This window comes from Linepithema humile, chromosome 1, assembly GCF_040581485.1.
Source record: "Linepithema humile isolate Giens D197 chromosome 1, Lhum_UNIL_v1.0, whole genome shotgun sequence".
Lineage (NCBI taxonomy): Eukaryota > Metazoa > Arthropoda > Insecta > Hymenoptera > Formicidae > Linepithema > Linepithema humile.
In genome coordinates this window covers 948,187-966,296 of record NC_090128.1, presented here as the reverse complement: position 1 = coordinate 966,296, position 18,110 = coordinate 948,187, and the positions used below count along the sequence as shown (strand labels likewise).

Genomic DNA, 18,110 nt, shown 5'->3' with positions numbered 1-18,110 from the left:
ACTTCGCGAAGCGCATTTTAATGGAAACATTTGCATGCGAGTCAAAAAGTGATTCATTTTTCCATTTATAATTTTTTTTAATTCAGTCATTAATTTAAATTTTTTCTTTAATTGCAATAAATTTTTTTTTTATAGAAAAAGGTTCGCATTTTATGAATAGATGCAATGTTTGTTCTAAAAACCTTAATGAGCAAACCTTAAACGCAAATGTGTTTAATATTGAGCTAATTTATTACTAGATAATTTGTTTAGGTTTTCGACAGCTATAATTTTTAATTGCTATGCGTAACGACAGCAAGAATGTGGATCTTCTGCCGGAGAAATTCTTTAAAGTGCATTAACAGGTTTTGTACTTATATGATCTATAATTAAACGTAATTATATGGTCGATCAAACTGATTAAAATTGCTTTACTAGGATTTTGCTTTTCTCGAAATCCTGCTATCAATTTTTTATCTTAGCGAATTGTGAAAGATTTATTGGTACAAACTGAATTAAAAAAAGAGGAAAGGCAACTCTACTTCAGTAAAATTATAATTAATCATTTCTTTTTTATAAATATTACACAATAATTTTATTTTGATTAACGATGCTCTTGGCATTTTTCATTGATATTATTTATTATTATCAGGCAACGAGTTAACATTTTTTTTGGTCTTTGAATATGGATTTTTTTGTAGCAACAGCTATCGATCACATCTCACGTTTAGGAAGACCGGGATTGTTGCTAATATTAATGTTATTTTTCAAAATTGAATGCTTGAGTTTATTTTATATGTGAAGTTAAGTTTAAAAAATTTAATTATTGATGTTACATTTAATTAGCTCTTAATAACTTTCTTTTTTAATTTAATTGCTAGTAAATTTTGTTGAAAAAATCTATGATTTTACTTTATATGGCGGAAGGATATCATAGAAATATTGACAGCGTTAAAGTCAGCGTATTTGATATTCTGTGCATGAACATTTTTTTATTTGTAATTTCTGTAATTTTAGAATGCTACTTTTTAACTTCTATAATCAGTCAATTTTAATGCACAACGCGTGTCTATTTTACTCGATTTATGGCTTTTGAGATCTTTTCGAAAACAAAATGTGCATCTTCCGCCGCTTTAGTAATTTTTAGCTTAGCCTTAGATCTAACTAGTCAAGCTTGTATCATATATTTTATATTCATGAAGTCTTAGGCTGCAATTAAGTCAAAATTTTACAGTTGATTGAGCAATCAAGAGTTTTTTTCGAGTTTTTATCCTCGAGAAAATACACAGGGGTTTCGATAATCAGCATCGATTAGAATTTATGGTCGGAAAGTGTGATTGATTAGGGGGTTCTTCATACTTGCATCTAATATATACATTGCTCACGACATAATCGATATATTTGACTAATTAATGCAACGCTAAAAGTTATAATTTTTATTATAAAGGGCAATTACAGCTTTTTGGAATATTACTATTCTTAGTGCATAGATTTTTCTTAAAAAACAAATTAATTCTCGAAATGTAGAATTTGAAATTTTGTTACTGCATATTTACAACTTAATTGGCGTTTTTTATTTAAACTAGAAATAGGAAAACATTTTGCTTCCGGAATTTTTTGTTTTATTAGTTCGTGATTCTTATTAAAACTATAGATAATATCGAATTAATTTTTTCTGTAAATAGAAATAAGAATGCTCTCAATGCTTAAGAGAACTTTGTAATTAAGTTAAAGTTTTACGGTTGAGCTGCCGATGTGTATTGGTATGGAAGCCATTGGAACTTTCGTGCGCTTATTAACATCAAATTACGACCACCAAGGGTGTGATTATAACACGGTTTCTTCTTCGCATGCTCGAAAGAACGAGCGTGCGGGGAACAGGTTGATTATAAGCAGTCATCGATCGGGATGCACATTTTTCATGAAGGCACCGATGCTCTCGTTGCTCATCCTGCTTATCCTTACGAACGCGCGTAATCCGACCGGTATGAAATCAGGATGCAGCAAAAGAAATAATGAACAGAGAATATTTTGCTACAATGAAAAGACGGCCGGCAAATAGCTGATTGCGAGAGCAATGGCGTATAAAATATTAGATTTCATACTTTTATAATTTATAGCGAGTATATTGAGAAACAGAATAAATTAATTTAATTAGCCAATTAAACTTAGAACGTATTTATATAAATAAAATATAGTTCAGTTAACTCTCTTTTTCTCGCATGTTTTTTATTTTTTTTATTTTTATTTGAATATTTCCTACTTTATATTCATCTATAAGACATTTATTATAATACATTATTCATGCATAAGGCATTAAGAAATTAATTAAATCAATCAGTATTAAATCTTTGACAGATATATTGGTTTGATAGTTTTATTTTAGTTACATTAACGAATTATGAAACTGATATTTTTATACTTTGCATTTTGACGCAAAAAATGGAAATGCATTTATGAATATTATTATGAATTCGTATTGGTAAAAATATATAGCGAGTTTCAAAAGAAGAAGAACTTTACTTACCGAACCGTAAAGTAAACCGCAAGGGTCCATGCAGAGGTAAAGGCAGGTCGCTACGCCCTGGATCCTCAATTGACCTCTCGACACCGATATTCTTTGAAAAATAGCTGAAAGAGACGCAAAAACGACAATTAATATCATTTATCAAAAATTGTTTTCTCCTAAAAATGATTAATTACGGCGATAAGTGATGCGTATTTCGAACGCGGATGTAAACTGGCGAATCTGACAGTGCGAACGGCAAAGAAAGAAACAGGTTCTGCGAATCTATGGTCATTCTTGTCGACGGTCACTTGTTGAAGACTTTTTCTCTCTAATGATTTAATCTTGGGCGCGGTGATGCGTATTTTCAATTGACTCGTAAATCACTAATTCATGACACTTATCTCGAACGTCAACGTCTAGCGAGCCGCTCGCGCTTTAATGAATGAAACTGAAATTGCAACGTGACGATACAAGGATATGCAACATCGTGCATTTATATCGATAAAAGCTTGCCGTCGAGCGAGAATTACTGTTTTTAACGTCCATTTGGCACGATGTTGTGTACGATTTTATTGCAAACGGATATATCGCGCGTAATGCGACGCGGCCGATGAATGAAATGAGTTACCGAGACTAATGATAGATTTTTTCCCCCTTTCGAACTTTTTTCCTGAAAGAAATACAGAGTGTGTTCGGCTCAACGGTCGATTGCAACTCTATCGAGTGTGCGCGCACGCAGTGTAATCATCTTAATTCTTCAAAGTTGCTCAGAGGTAGGTGCATCACGTAGGGGCGCGTATTAAAGATGTGCGTGACACGATCTGGCGTCGTAAAGCGACCGCGATTGCGTACGCGGGTAAATGAAATGAGTTATCGGGAAGAAGCGATCGATTTTCTTTTCTTTGTTCCGGGATTTCCTTCGTCAGAGAAGCGCACAGTGTGTTCAACTCGTACGGGCCGGTCGCACAACTCATCCCGCGTACTGACGGAGTACGTGCTTACATAGTGTAATCGTTTTAATTCCTCAATGGTTCCCGCGGACGCCAGCACGTACGCGCGGAGCGCGCGCAGTATTAAAGACGTGCGTGACAATCTTGCATCGCAAAACGAACGCGATCGCATATCCTCTGCCTGGACACGAATCGCGCGCGCGCGTTAAATGCAGGGTGTTCAACGCGGTAATACATTGCTTGCTCTCTTAATCCCTTTCGCCGGTATTGCGAAATAATAAAACGAGTGCGCGCGATGTGCACATAAAAAGGCGCGTAATTAAAGCGCAACGAGAGTGCAGATGCAGTCACGAATTCTACGTTCGCGAGACACTCACTGTGGGAAGGCATAAAGTCATGATACCGGTTCTCGCGCGAAGAAAAATATTGATCGATGTCATAGAGATTATTTAGAGAATATAAATAAAAATTACACACGCGTTATATGTTAAATAAAATAAAATCTCTATTAATAATTTTTACGGAGGCACATTACGTTTAATTGGAAAATATTCTAGTCAGAATATGATTAATGTGATACAAATCGCAATTTTGTTATTTCTTATACATATATTAATTTAACGCGTTTTATTCTTCTTTCTTAACATGTAGATTACATACTTAACATGTACATTCATTATAATTTCATGCTGTTTGGCTAAAAATTTATAAGTCAGTGTTTTAGATGAACTTTGTTTGATTACTTTAGTTAATTTTAAATGGATGATTGGCCAGATTCTGGCTTGAATGTCTCCGACATGTTCACTTCCCCTCGCGTCCAACGTGTTGCTGTCATCGCGATTAAACACGCCGTTGCATCGCGAAGATGCATCGGCGTACCAGCCGCGTCATTTACTCCGGTGGCTTGTGCACGAAGGCGGAAATATCTCGTATATGCCAGCAATTTTTTGCGATGCAACTTACGCACCTCCGCGATGGCTACCGCCATGAAACACGCTGAACGCATAGCGGATGATAGCCTGTCCAAACAAAACTCTACGCGATATTTCAAAATTGGCGAAAAATGTGAAGACAGCGTTATTTCGTGAAATGTGAAGTTAATTGTGCTTTACCAATGGAATACTTCTTGTCGTTTAAAAGTAAAGTTTATTTATTGTAATTTTAATTATTAACGCAGAGATCATCTCACATTAAATAAGAGCCATATTAATGTTCAATCGCATGAAAAATCGGCGCGTTTAATTTCCCGCATAATTTTTTTTAAAATTATATTTTGCCGCATTTAATAATTGAGACGCATACTTTTAACTTTTGCAACGATTATCCAGTCTCGTGATATGCGGTTTTGATTTACGGCTTGATCGAGAACTAAAGTATAGTTTCTGCGAAGATTCATGTTCGGTTTCTGCGCGTATGCTGGCGCAGCACCACGTATTAATTAGGAATAGAACTTTCTTTGCAATCGGAGATGCATCGATTGAGTGTAGTTCAGAAAATCGATGATGATAGGAGCTCACGCGGCTCTGTTATTATAAGCATACGATCACTTCTTATTTGTGAATAAGACATTCAAGAGATTCGATTTCCTAAAGCGAAAAATTGCGCACACGAAATCATCTATCATATACAGAATTCGTGATGTTAATAAATATCTTAAAGAATGGACTTAATCAGTCAGAACGAGTAGTTACTACAATGTTATTTTCGTATAATCGATGAATAATTGATAAGAGATAATTATCGAATATTAAGTGATAAAAATTATAACGAAATGATAGTGATATTTTCGAACGATCGGTATACAAGTTCAATTAACAGTATTAACGTGAATGCGGACTCTATAAGTTTCCTGGAATAAACCAGATTTTCCACGCGGTGTTGCAGCATTGATTTCACTTAGCGTGTCAAAACAATTATTAAAGAAATTGTAGGAATAGCGACATGCGACTGCGAACGTCAAACTCGTGCGGAATTACATGAAAAATAATGAAAAAAAGTGATACAAGGTGGTCGTTAATAACAAGGTAGCGTCAGAGTCACGTACAAGTACAGTAACTTTTGTGCTATTTCAAATTACATCTTTCTTTTTGCGATTGTTACATGTAACACATAATTGCAATTGATTGAGAAATAATTACGTTTAATTTTATACTTTAAAAGAAATAACAGTTGACGTTAATATGTACGTCGTCTCGTCACATTTTTTTGTATTAATTGTGATGAATATATGTAAAGCGAAATTGTTTTATTACTGCTTTACTATTAATTATTTTATATTTAATATAATTTTTTACATTTATTTCTTTATATATTTTTATACCATTACTTTGTGTTGAAAAATATTGTATATAATTTATTTTTTGCAAATTGTTCATCGGAATGACTTTAAATAATTGACTATTATTTATTTAGAAATGATAAAAGTCGTCACCGAATAAGTGCTGTTGTATAGCACATATCGTGACTTGTTATTCGAATGTTGAGGCTTAAGATATGGTAATATATGCTATACAATTTAAGAGAAGCAAAGAGACGATAGAGTCATTTGGTGTGTAACGCAAATCGCGATGTCACACAGAAGCATCAATTATCGATTGCACTTTACATAGACTTATAATTTTCATTTTTTGCAAGCTTGATCTCGTGCTATACATTAATGGCCGCGCGGAGATTAATTGCACCGGAACGTGAGCGCGAGTTTACGACGTATCGTTGCGATACGAACCGAGGGCGATCGCATGCTCGCGATTCACGACAATAAGCCTCATACATCGACAGGCCGATACCGGTGGTCTTATCTAGGCGTATAATTTATTCGAATTGCCACGCGGAAAAATTCACAACCCTGCATATAGTGGCGTTTCCGGGAAGCGTATTGCTGCAAGCACAGAAGCGTCTATGGGACATTCAAGGCGTCTATGGGGAATTAGCTGATTTATACGAATCGCTGGAACCCATTGACTATTACTGTCAATGCGGTATAGTGCACTTTGCAAAAAGACGTCGTAGATTATTAATACTTAGAAGGCTCCCATTTAACCCTTTCAAAAGACGATGGAGGATGGGGCTCCATTTGCGCCATTGATAGAACACTGGTTATCTCATATTTCGTATTTCGAGAGTAAAAAGTTCGTAAAAATACTTTATGTAAAATCTAATTTTCTCATATTTTGTGTCGCTACACAAGAAAAAAATATTTTGACTTATTTATTGAATATCTTAAAAAGATTATTTAATATATTTTCGTATAGTTTTTTATGTGAAAATTATAAGCTGAATATTCGAGTCCTCTCTGTTTATTTTATCTGTTGCGCCATATGTTCTTCTGAAATATTTTTCGAATAAATCACAATACGTAATGTAAGATGAATTTTTTTTTTCTCCAGCATAACTTCGCGTTAACCTCCGTTTTATTGCTAATTTTGGAATTTCAATGCGAATATAAGCAATATTAGGGGTCCAATGTGGTTTATGTGTCCGGTCGGCGCGTCGCGAACGTTACTGGAATAAATTACTGGCACATAAATTCAATTCAAGAAACTAATTGGGAGCCCTTACGCGCATAGTTACATATCCAAATGTTTCAGCTTAGTTACGTGCTTCCTTCAATGACGTTAAGTTATGGATAATACTACAAGTATAATAAGATGTCGCGTCGCTTGAAAAAAGACATCACGAATTCTGCAGACAACAAATAGAAAATAAAATTGTTATAATTCATGAATGATATTAGGTTTTCTTTTGAAAATAAAGTATATTTAGTGTCGCTGTTATTTTAATAGCGACGTGCTTGTTAGCAATGCGTTTCCAAATGTATTACAAAAAATTACAACGTTAAATAATTCGGAACACACAGAAATCGATATGCACAAAGTTGTTTTGATTTTTGTTCTGAAACTCATTGAAAAAAAGTGTTGCAGCCTGCTTGTCCAACAGTAAGAGTGGAAGTTTCGGTGTATAACTTGTTTGACATAATTGATACTTCAAGGACAATTGTTTTCATTCATTAATAATCACGCTTATTTTTGACAACGCTGAAAAGCGCGATGATCGATCACATATCCGACGCGATAAGTTGCTGGCAAAGCGCATGTTAGTGATAATGAATGTACTCGGATTTACATGTGTAGCATGTTGTGTAGTACATTTAACGAGCTCTTCTGTTTTGAACGTCAACACTCTAATTGAGCACCTCTTTTCACGCACGATTTCAGTGTGTTTAGTTATTAAGGACTGTGTCATTCTGTTCATTTCAGGCATGAAATTTTTTTATTGAAAGAAAGAAAAGAAAAAGAAAAGAAAGAAAGAGAAGAAACACTTAAACAAAATTTTAGATAAAATTTTAATATAACATATTAAGGAAAGAGAACGACGGTAGTGAATAAAAAATTTACAAAAGAAAGATAATATCTCAAATTTTTGTAGCACAGATTAAATGCAATTGTGCATTTGTTTATTCTATTTTTCTTTTTTTTTCATCTTTAATTTTTACGTCGCATCGTTGCGTAATTCGGCAGAAATCGGCGCAACAAGTCACGTTAATTGCACATCACTGATAACCGCAGACGGAGACTGATTATCGATCTCTTGCGACGGCTGGCGCGCAACAAAAAGCGTACAAAATTTCTCTCATGCAATATTCATTGGAGGGGGATTATGGGTACCAGAATCAGTAATTACTAATGAAGCATGGTATACGACCCGTGTCTGAGACACTTCCATATGTCTGCAAATTGCCGATATCGCGTCGCGCCAGATAGTGATTGTGCGCCAATTGTCTGTCAATTTGAGACTCTTATCAAAATTTCTTTCAACTATAATAACGAGCTTTTTTTTATTATATGTTGATTATGAAGAAAAATTTGTTTATGAAAATACGCGTAAGAAGTTACGAACATCTCTACTAACAATATATTTATTACAATTATATATTAATTTTATATTTTAATAACCTTTCTCTTGTTCTTCTTGTCGATTATAAGCATACTCTCTTTTTTTATAATTAAAGATTCTTACAAATAATAAGTGATATTAGATTATTCTCATATATGATGCACATATATGATGATATAATGAACGAGAATGAGATACATTTGTACATCTTATTGTCAACTTGTTACTTAATACGTACGTTAATGATACGTGCCGATTCGCACGGTACACATTGCACTCAATGTCATCGTGCAGTCGCGTACGTGTGATATTTCGAGAATCTGAATCAGCCTGGCGAATTGAGTGTGAACTTTCGTCCGTCCTCCGTTAATATATTCTAAGAATCACTGACTGTTGCGCTCGACAAGGCCAAATCTGCGCGTATCATCGCGTAATGTTCTCTCTATCTACGTGATGCGAGGCACGCATCTTGTAACATCCTTGAATGACGCGCGTGGGACAAAAATGGCATATAATGGTAATAAAATCGTGCGTATTGAACGAATTGATGCCGACGGCACAAACATTTAAAAGACGTCATAGGCACATCTGGAAGGCATACTTTTAGGCTAGTCTGGGGTTCCCGACTCGCCAAAGAAAGTGTTTCTCAGAATTCTGGAATTTTTTCTTGCATCAAATTTCTGTACGATTATCTAGACATATCTCGAAACAAAAAATATCGTAGCTTCATGAATATTATTCATCTACACACATACAACTGCCCACTATTTACGCAATCCGCGCACGTTCTTCAATTTCTCGCATTATGGTAAGTCCCCAAATTATCGAATCAGACGCATAGATTATTCACGAGAACAAAAAAAAAAAAAGACGCAGACTCCGTTAGTGGCGTCGCATTTTTCGGTGGTCAAGTTACTTTCTCAGCGGAATCACGGAGATTGGAATCGATGAAAGAAGGAACGGGAGGATTTATCACGGCGGCGGATAAAATTTACGCCCATCTGATTAAATCCTATCCGCCGCGGTCAAATCGTAAAACATATCTCGTGGCAAATTAGCGTGGCTCTCGTGGTTCGAGCTAGGTGGGAATTAAAAACTCTAACGAGGACAAATAACTGAAAGCTCAACGTATAATGGGTAGACGCGTTGATCATCTCGTCGCGTTAAATCACCGTCTGCATTTTCGAGATCACCAGGGTTAGCAACTACATCGTGATTAAGGTATAATTACAAGTTAGGTTAATTAATTATTTATATCTGCAGTGCATAGTTGAAAAAGATACGCTTGGAAAACTAACTGCGATATTAAAGTTTGCTCATATATTAATAAAAAATTTTTTTATTTATTTGAAGAAACATTCTCTCTCTCTCTCGTAGATAAAATAACGATTATTTAATATTGAATTTATATTCTTGTAAAATTGTTGCCCGTTTATTTTTTTGCTGTACACATTTGATAAATAAAAGTTTGACTCTCTTTCTCAAAGAGAGATGTTTCATGAGGAGAGCCAGAAGACTTTGCTAAAATGTAGCAAAAAAATGTTGACCCAGTGAAGATCGCAGAGAAAATATACGGAATGTACAATGTGTGCACGCGATTGAGGAGGAAGTAAGAGTAAACGTAAACGTCCGCATGCCTATCTCGTTTATCTTACGTCACGATGTTTGTTTGACGGAGATGATATGTGTCAAATAATTGTAAATGTTATGGTATCTCGGCGGTAAGAAGTTCGAAATTATTTCGGGCACATTAAAATGCTAGTCGCGGATCTTCAAAGTTATATGAACTACTCATACATCATTGCGGCAACTGAAACGAGCCACACTGACGGTCTAATAAAAGTCTCAAATACAAATGTTTATCTGGCGGTATTTCGGAGTATAATATTTTATCTGAATAATTTATTACAAAAATAGTGCAATAAGTGCCATTTTTCCAGAGATAAATTTGCTGAATTCAAATAATCTTAATTTAAAGAAATAAGTCAAACAATATTTTTAACATTTTTGGTTTTAAGTATAAAAATAAAATGTGGTAATCTTAAAAAATTACAATCTTAAAAGAAGTTTGCTCGTTAAATTAATAATTGTTAAAAACTTATTCGCTTTATTTTTTAGAAGATTTATGTACTTTTCATATAGATTGTCGTCGTAGCTACAGTTTTCAGTTGTCGCACGTGTCTTGGAAAAAGATAGCGTTTTCATTTGCGTAGTAAACGCAATTCAAGAGAAAGAGTTACAGATGTTAAGAGAAGGCCACTAACCCGAGGGTTATGTCATGTGGAATAAACTCATCGTCAGCGTTGCCTTCGTAGTGTACCGAAATAGAAATTTCGTTGTTGCGCGTGCATTCTGCCACAATAAAAACCGTTTTTTTTTACTTATTTTTTACTATACAGCCGTTTAGTCCTAAAAAATGATATATTGACAGCCGATCGAGCCACAGTTGGCGCGCAGATTTTTTCCATTTTTGAGCCCTGTATTTTTGTCCTTTGTTGTCCTGGTTTACATTTCGAGAAGATCAGATATTTTTTTAATATTCTTCAGGATACAAAAATCTGCTATTTTCAGTAAAGTGTGTATAGATATATGTAGGCTAAATATATCATCGTGCGTTTAGTGCTCGATATAGTTCTTTCTTGTTTTTAAATGAAATGAACAAAGCTTTACTTTTGGTTAAGTAGAAGGCAACTTCTATCAAATTAACGATATAAATTCAATAAGACTTATTGTTAGTCACACATTAGCCCGATTATTTTAAAAGCTTTAAACACGTTCAGCTGTGAGTGTTAATCGCTGTCATCGATAGCGTGACGCGAGCATAATTTGAGTAATGTTGTAACCTGAGTGCTCTTTTAAACCCGGAAATCGAATAGAGCCTTCATTCATTAAGATTTGAGGAAAGTTAATGTATGTTGTAGCTGGAACAACGCCAGGCTGACTTAGCCTGTGACATAGAAATTTCATTCCGCATAATTTGTTGAAATCAAAGATGGTCAGACGCCGTAGAACAGATATTTTATCAAGTATTTTTAGTGATTTTTAATTTTAGTAACTTAATTAGTTTATTTTACTAAGTTTTGAAGAAAAATTTTAGTTTAATGATAATCTTTTGTACGTAATAAATTAGTTTTATTTCTATTAAAGAATACATTCCTAAATTTCATATATTTCACGTACATTTTACGCCGGCAGGAATTATGTACGCCGTGCGACAACCGTCTAGAAAATTTAATTTCGCAGGAAGAAGTACGTCTTGTCTCGAAGGGACAGTCGTGTAAAGGAAGGGCTAAGACGAGGCGAAAGCGCGGCAAGACCAAAATGACACAAAGATGTAGTGTAGAGAAACGGTATGCGGTACACCGCGGCGGGCCGTTTGGTGATAAATCGTCGTTCGTGGTCTCTTTGCTCGAGTAATTTGTGCCGCTAAATGACCACCGGAGGCATAATTCTTTCGGGTGGAGGCGCCTTTAGAAACAACAGCAACACCCGGTACGGACGTCTCTCCTTATGTAAACTGAACAATCCTCGGTTAGGAATTCTTCAGGAATACGGTGTTGCGATGCACGAGAGTTTATTCTGAGAGCTTGATCCTTTTTTCCGCGCTAGTTTAATAGCGCTGTTAGACTTCAAAGGTGCAGGAAGCTTGCGCATTTAATGCACACGATTCATAAATCATTCATGTCGTTAAATGGATCCTAACTCTTCGGGTGACATGTGTAGAAGTGGTGCGTTTTCGCGCAGTGCATAAAGGGCGTGATGCAGCCTGGTTCTGAATGCTGTGATCATCGCGGAGGGAAGAACCGAATTTTTTAGAACGCCGTTTCCTAAATCCTGTGCCAGACGCATTCGCGTCTTCTATAATTCAGTTTCGCACGACGGCTGTCTTCCCTCGTGGCTGCGCCTCTTATTTAGACATCACTCTGCATGTGTCACTTTAATCTTATTAACCCTGTTTGGTCTACCGTATTACACGCATCGCTATCTTTTACATTTATTACGGATGTCACGTTAGATCCATCGTGCCTTTATATTTACTAAATTAAGAAATAAACTGATCTTTCTTCTATCATTATTTATAGATTCACGTAAACTGTACTTTAACAAAAATTATTATTGTAAATTTTATTTGTTAATAATTTTATCAGCATTGTTATGGTATTAATCAAAATTAGAGATTTCTTGGTAGATACATATATTGCACGCGGTAGATAGCTTTATACTGACGAATATCCTGGTGCTCATCTCGATGGATCAATTTATACGGCTAAACGTTTCTCGGTTCCGTAGAAAACAAGCTAAGCGCGTTAATCCTGCGTTCCCTCCGTCTCTTGATATGTAAATCGATCGAGGTTTGATTGGACACGGCAGGATCCAGGGATATCGGTAGAAGTGCCGCTTGGGCAGAATCTATAAAAATTCCAGACATCTTATTCCTTCCTCGGAAACGTTGGGTACACGATCTGAAACGCGGCAGGCGGTCTTGACGCGCATCTTTATTAGTCGCCGAAAAGACAAAAAGGATGCTGCCGATATCGGTAGAAAGTCAGGAGGTGAGAAAGAAGAGGAACGTACGGATTCAAAGGGATTTAGGCACGATGGCAGTGGTAGATTTAACAAACGCGAGTCCTGAAGTTCAGAAAACTAATAGCTAGAGAAAGTCGTTTCAAATATAAATCATTAAATAAAAAGAATGTGATATTAACGTTAAATAATAATCTCGCGTGTTGTAAAACTGAAATAAGTGAATTATTTCTAAGAAATCGCTATTTTTACGATCTGTTTACGAGTAAAAATTGTTTATTTGTAAAAAAATTGTTTATAGAAAAAATGACAAAAGAGATTCAAAAGGTTGCAGTTTCTCAGTCGAGATTTCTCAAAAGTCGAAAGTGGGGTCGCCGTTGAAGGGGCAGGCCCGTGCAATAAACACTGATTTAGGTGTCGTATCAGCGGCAACGCGCCGACCGCGCTTCTGCCACATAGCTCGCTTATTAATCGTCTTCTCTTCCCGAGGGAAAACGAGACCGTGAGGCGCGGAGAGAAGGGGAGGAATCTGTGGGATTATCTGTGAGGTAAAGTCCAGCGAGCATGACTGTGAAACCAAAGACGAGCAATTACTTGGGCGAGACTGGTCGGGCAGCTTGGTCTTGCTAATTAAACTAGGGAGCAGCGAAAGCAACGCCGCATGACGATCGCTGATTGATGCAACGGTCTCGCGGGATGACAAAGTGACGAAAGCGGTTAATCGGTGGCCATCTGCTTGATTGGAGAGATCTAGATCGCTGATATCGGGCGGGTTTGTGCTTAAGGAACGATTAAGAAATAGATTATCGTTAATTGTATCGATCTATCGTCTAATCGCTTATAAATGTGCTTCTTATATTCTTTGAGCATTTTATGTTGTCATTTTTTGCATACTGAAAGTCGCAAAGGAAAGTTTATGGATCGTAGATATTTAGTAAATGATGTACAAAATTATAGACATTTATTAATTAATAACTTTATAAGTTATTAACGAAAATTTAATTTTTCTAAAATTAATTAAGCTGCTCACTCGAATCATTTATCAAATATGATTTCATCGTTATTGTAAATGTATGTTATTGTAATACACAAAATTCTCATAAATAATTACACGCTGCGCAACTGAAAAGCTGCAGAGAGAACTTGAATGATGCGAAATACATACGTCGTGGATTATGACATTATCGGAATAATCGATGGGCGCGCAGTTTGCCACGTCGCGTCGACGGTCGGTGATCTTTTGTGCGGTTCTTGATTTATGAGCAAACCGCGTACTCTCTCATATTCTTACACCTTCGTACACGAGTCACGCTTTCAACGTTTTGTAGAGAGATTTCAGAAATGATATATAGTCATTCAAGCGTTCAACGAGACAAGTGCTCCGCATACACTTTTTATTTGTTGGCATTAAAATTTTTTTTACAATTTTAAATGTTATACAAATATTTTTATTTTTGATTTCGGAGAAATCCGTGCTTAGTAAATTATGGAAAGAAGTTATCTTCGTCGCGCATGTGCATAGATCATTGTACAATTCTAATTTGATGCCAACGGCAGTTAAACGATTTACTTCTTTTCGTCCATCGATTTATCGTAACTCTGTTAGTCACAAAACATAATAGCAGGTCGTTCAAAGAATCGATAATAGCGGCTATTCAGAATACGTCTACATGTGCGTCGGGAACATGGTCCAATTTATCATAATGAAGGATCATAGCAGGTTTTCTATCCGTACATTTGCTTAAGGGCACGATCAGGATACTATCGTTCAAGAGATCAATTTTTAAAAAGTTTGATTAAACACGAAAACCAGAATAAATCGTTCTTACGCCTTTACTTGTAATTTTGCATCTTCACCGATGTTGCGGCACCTAGCTGAAACTTGGCGACGTTGCGAGTACTCCTTATTACGAGTACTTACATATTGAACTATAGGTTCATATACTAAGAATAATTGCTTCATTGTGCCGGAGGCTCGCAGGTAACGACTTGCAAAATGCTCGCGCGAGGAAATTTATTGTTTCATCGGATTTCAAAACACTCGTTATCGTAATGCATCGTAAACTACGCGCTAACACGGTTTATGTCCGCGTCAGAATTGTTTTTTTGCTTTACAGGCATATTTTGAATGCGTGAGATACGTTGACGTTTAGATGACATCTTTTTCAGTTAGTTCTACGCGCTGCGAAGAACATGTGTGTAACATTGTCATATTATTTCAACGTAGAATTTAAATTTGGATTTGTATTGGTTGTAACAGATGATTTATAACGAACGTAAAAGAATTATGAACGCGTTTATGATATTAGTGACGAGTGGAAAATGAATGGAGATATCGAAATTGATTTCTAATTAATATATATCGTATTTTTTAATTTTAAAATATAATAGCTTTAATACGTACGACTAATTATTTTATTGCATTATTTGCTCAACAGTTTAATATCACAATTATCATATTTTATTAAAATGATATTAAAAGAAAATTTTTTTAAATTCTTCATTCTTCATACATTTTTTTTATTGAGTTTGAATGCAATGTCGCTGAAGAAGAAAGAATCGATTATTGAATCCTTCTCGTTTCTCAAAGTTATGTGTATTAATAAAATTGAGTGACGCGTCCATATCATAGCGTATCATAGCGATAGCCGCAGCATCCGTTTCAACTAATGATAACGCATTGTTTTCAAAGAAACCCTAAGCCCTTGTAGCGATAATATACGTAAATGATACATCTCCGTATGCACACTTCATTATCGTAGTTTACTGTCGGACAGGAATTGCTTTCCCGTGTCAGAAGGCGGAGAGGAGCATTTTGTGGGCGTGTGCCATACGCCTTCTTAGAGTCTAGCTGACGTCTTTCTCGGTTCGTTTCAAGTCTCAATGTAACCATAAACCACGCCGCGTTTTGCTTGAGAATTCTTTTTTGACTAATAGATTTTTAATTATTGAGCCTTAAGTCATTGAATAGCAATTTGGCCTAATGAATATTGCTAAAACTCAAAGAAATGGCGATGATAGAAATCTCTCTTCCTAATTATAATATATATATTACTCATTATAAAACAGTTCTATAAATTAAAATATAGCGTATTATTAATCTGATGATTTTCTTTCTCAAAACTGAGGATATATTAAGGTTTAAATTCATTTGTCTTAATCTTTATTAATTATACATTTGATTCTCTTCTCTTATCTTTGTGTTAAAGTTAAATGAAAGTTAATATTGGTTTCTAAAGAATTTTTTTTTACAAAATTTCTGGATTTTACAACGCGCTCCGTAAAATTGTATTTATGACAATGTATAGCGAGATATTGATATAAAATAAATGACGGTCATCTGCCAGAAACATTCTGTAGACAAGTTTAGATATAAAACGGAGGGTTTGTTGTCAAAGAGTCGTCACAAGAAACAACGTTGCATCTAGTTCATTATTTTTCCTTTCGTAAAATCCGGATAACAAGCTCGCAACAGGAGTGATTATGACACGAAAATAACGACTCGTACAAGAACCGGTCAATAAAGTCATTTTCCCGCTTTCCTTTTGACTTTTCTTTCGTTAGGGACTCGCGTCTAGTTCGGTGTCTTTCAGTTGGTTCGAAAAATTAATGGTTGAGGTGGAAATCGATACAGTCGAGCTCGATGCATCGATAATCCGTTTAGTTTCAGCCGGGTATTCCGATTAAAGATCGTGAAACGCGTTTTGCCGGAGACACGTTTCGCGATGAGCGACGCTTGCTCGATCGATCGCTATCTACGGTGGTCGAGGATTTTTGAGAAATTATTAATTACGATCATCATACCCGCGTGGATAGCTGATTGTGTTGAAAAACCGTCGTCTCGTCGAGCTCGCGATTAGTTAACTCCAGCCACCGACGCGCTCTCGAACAAGGGTTAGCTGCTTTGATTTATGCGTGAATAATTGAGGAGTGCGCTCGCGCGCGCGCGAAATGAGCCGTTCCCATATGTGTAGCTTAAAAAGAAGAGAAGAAAAAAAATCGACATTTTGTGCTTTGATGTTTACCGTCGTAGAAATTCAATTCACGCTGTCTAATTTATTGGATTATTCGTTTGGCTGATCCATTGCCTATAGATTTTCTTTACTGAACGGATAAGTGAGTGATAATTGATTTTACGAAACATGCGAGAGCTACATAGTCGCTATAAATATTAGGAATATTTTTTTCAATATTTTTAATAAAATTGACATGTATTAAATTATATCATCGTAAAAATTTCAGATTTTTAGTATTAAATTTCTTAATCAAGCCTTATTTTTAAATTTTTATTAATGTAAAGTGCATTCGACATTAAGTAAACGTCTCATTTTTTTTTCTTCTCAAATGCTCAAATTATTACGATTCGCCGTTCTTTGTATTCTTCTATTATACGTGCAAGTGAGAAATTTGAGACAGCCCGGCTGCTACCAGTATAATTTGATAGATCCTTGCAGATGCTACGACTTAATAATGAAAACCGCAACAATGGAAAAGTCCCGTCGTGTAAACCGATGTTAACCAGAGAGACAACAGCGGAACAGCCCCCGCGCGCTGTAGCATCCTGCTGCAGCGCCGTACCGAAGGAGAAAGGAAAACGACGACTTCTGATCCTTTACATGGTTGGAAAAGAAGTGGTCGACGCTCGTGTCGTGCTCATTTTACGGATATCGGTTTTCTTCGCATTCTGAAAAACAGCGATCCTTATCGAAGAATAGAATCGATCCCGTAGGGACGTACGGGTGTTTGTCTGATCGGCAGATTGCTCCTTTGTGACTGCAGATCTTTCGGCAGATGTCAGTTCTTTTGAAAACGAGTGGTCTTAACCTTTCGCCGCTCTTCTTTTTTTTTTGTGACTCTTTTTGATCGCAAAAGATGCACCGGGGTGCTGAGAAATTTAGAAAAATAATTTGTCTCTATGCTCAAAATTCGAAATAATATTCCAAGTAAAGAGAGTTTATCTGAGTTATTTTGATATCACATTCGAGGTAAATTTTCGTAATATACTTAAATGTATTGCATCGTACTAGTAAGTCAAGTTTTTGCGTTGAAGATTTAATGTGTTCATCCGATTTCTCCGCGCAAGGAAGAACTCGTGACTTGATCGATTGCGGTTCTCGCTGCGGTTGCACCAATTTACTATTTCACTGCATTTCTCATGTTGTGCTCGCACAATATCTTTACAGAGTAGAATCTCGCATAAGAGTAGCAAGATGTGGTAATGCAATGTACCTGTCGAACGCTGTAGCTTCTAATGC

General features: G+C 35.9%; 1 protein-coding gene across 2 annotated transcripts in view; it reads right to left on the bottom strand.

The window, feature by feature from the left end:
• LOC105674349 (uncharacterized) overlaps nt 1-18,110 on the bottom strand; it is a 74,992-nt gene that overhangs the window by 20,818 nt on the left and 36,064 nt on the right. For both annotated transcript variants that reach the window (XM_067348232.1, XM_012370597.2), the window contains exon 2: nt 2,507-2,610. In XM_067348232.1, the coding sequence (XP_067204333.1) occupies nt 2,507-2,610 (104 nt within the window). The remainder of the gene's footprint in view (nt 1-2,506; nt 2,611-18,110) is intronic.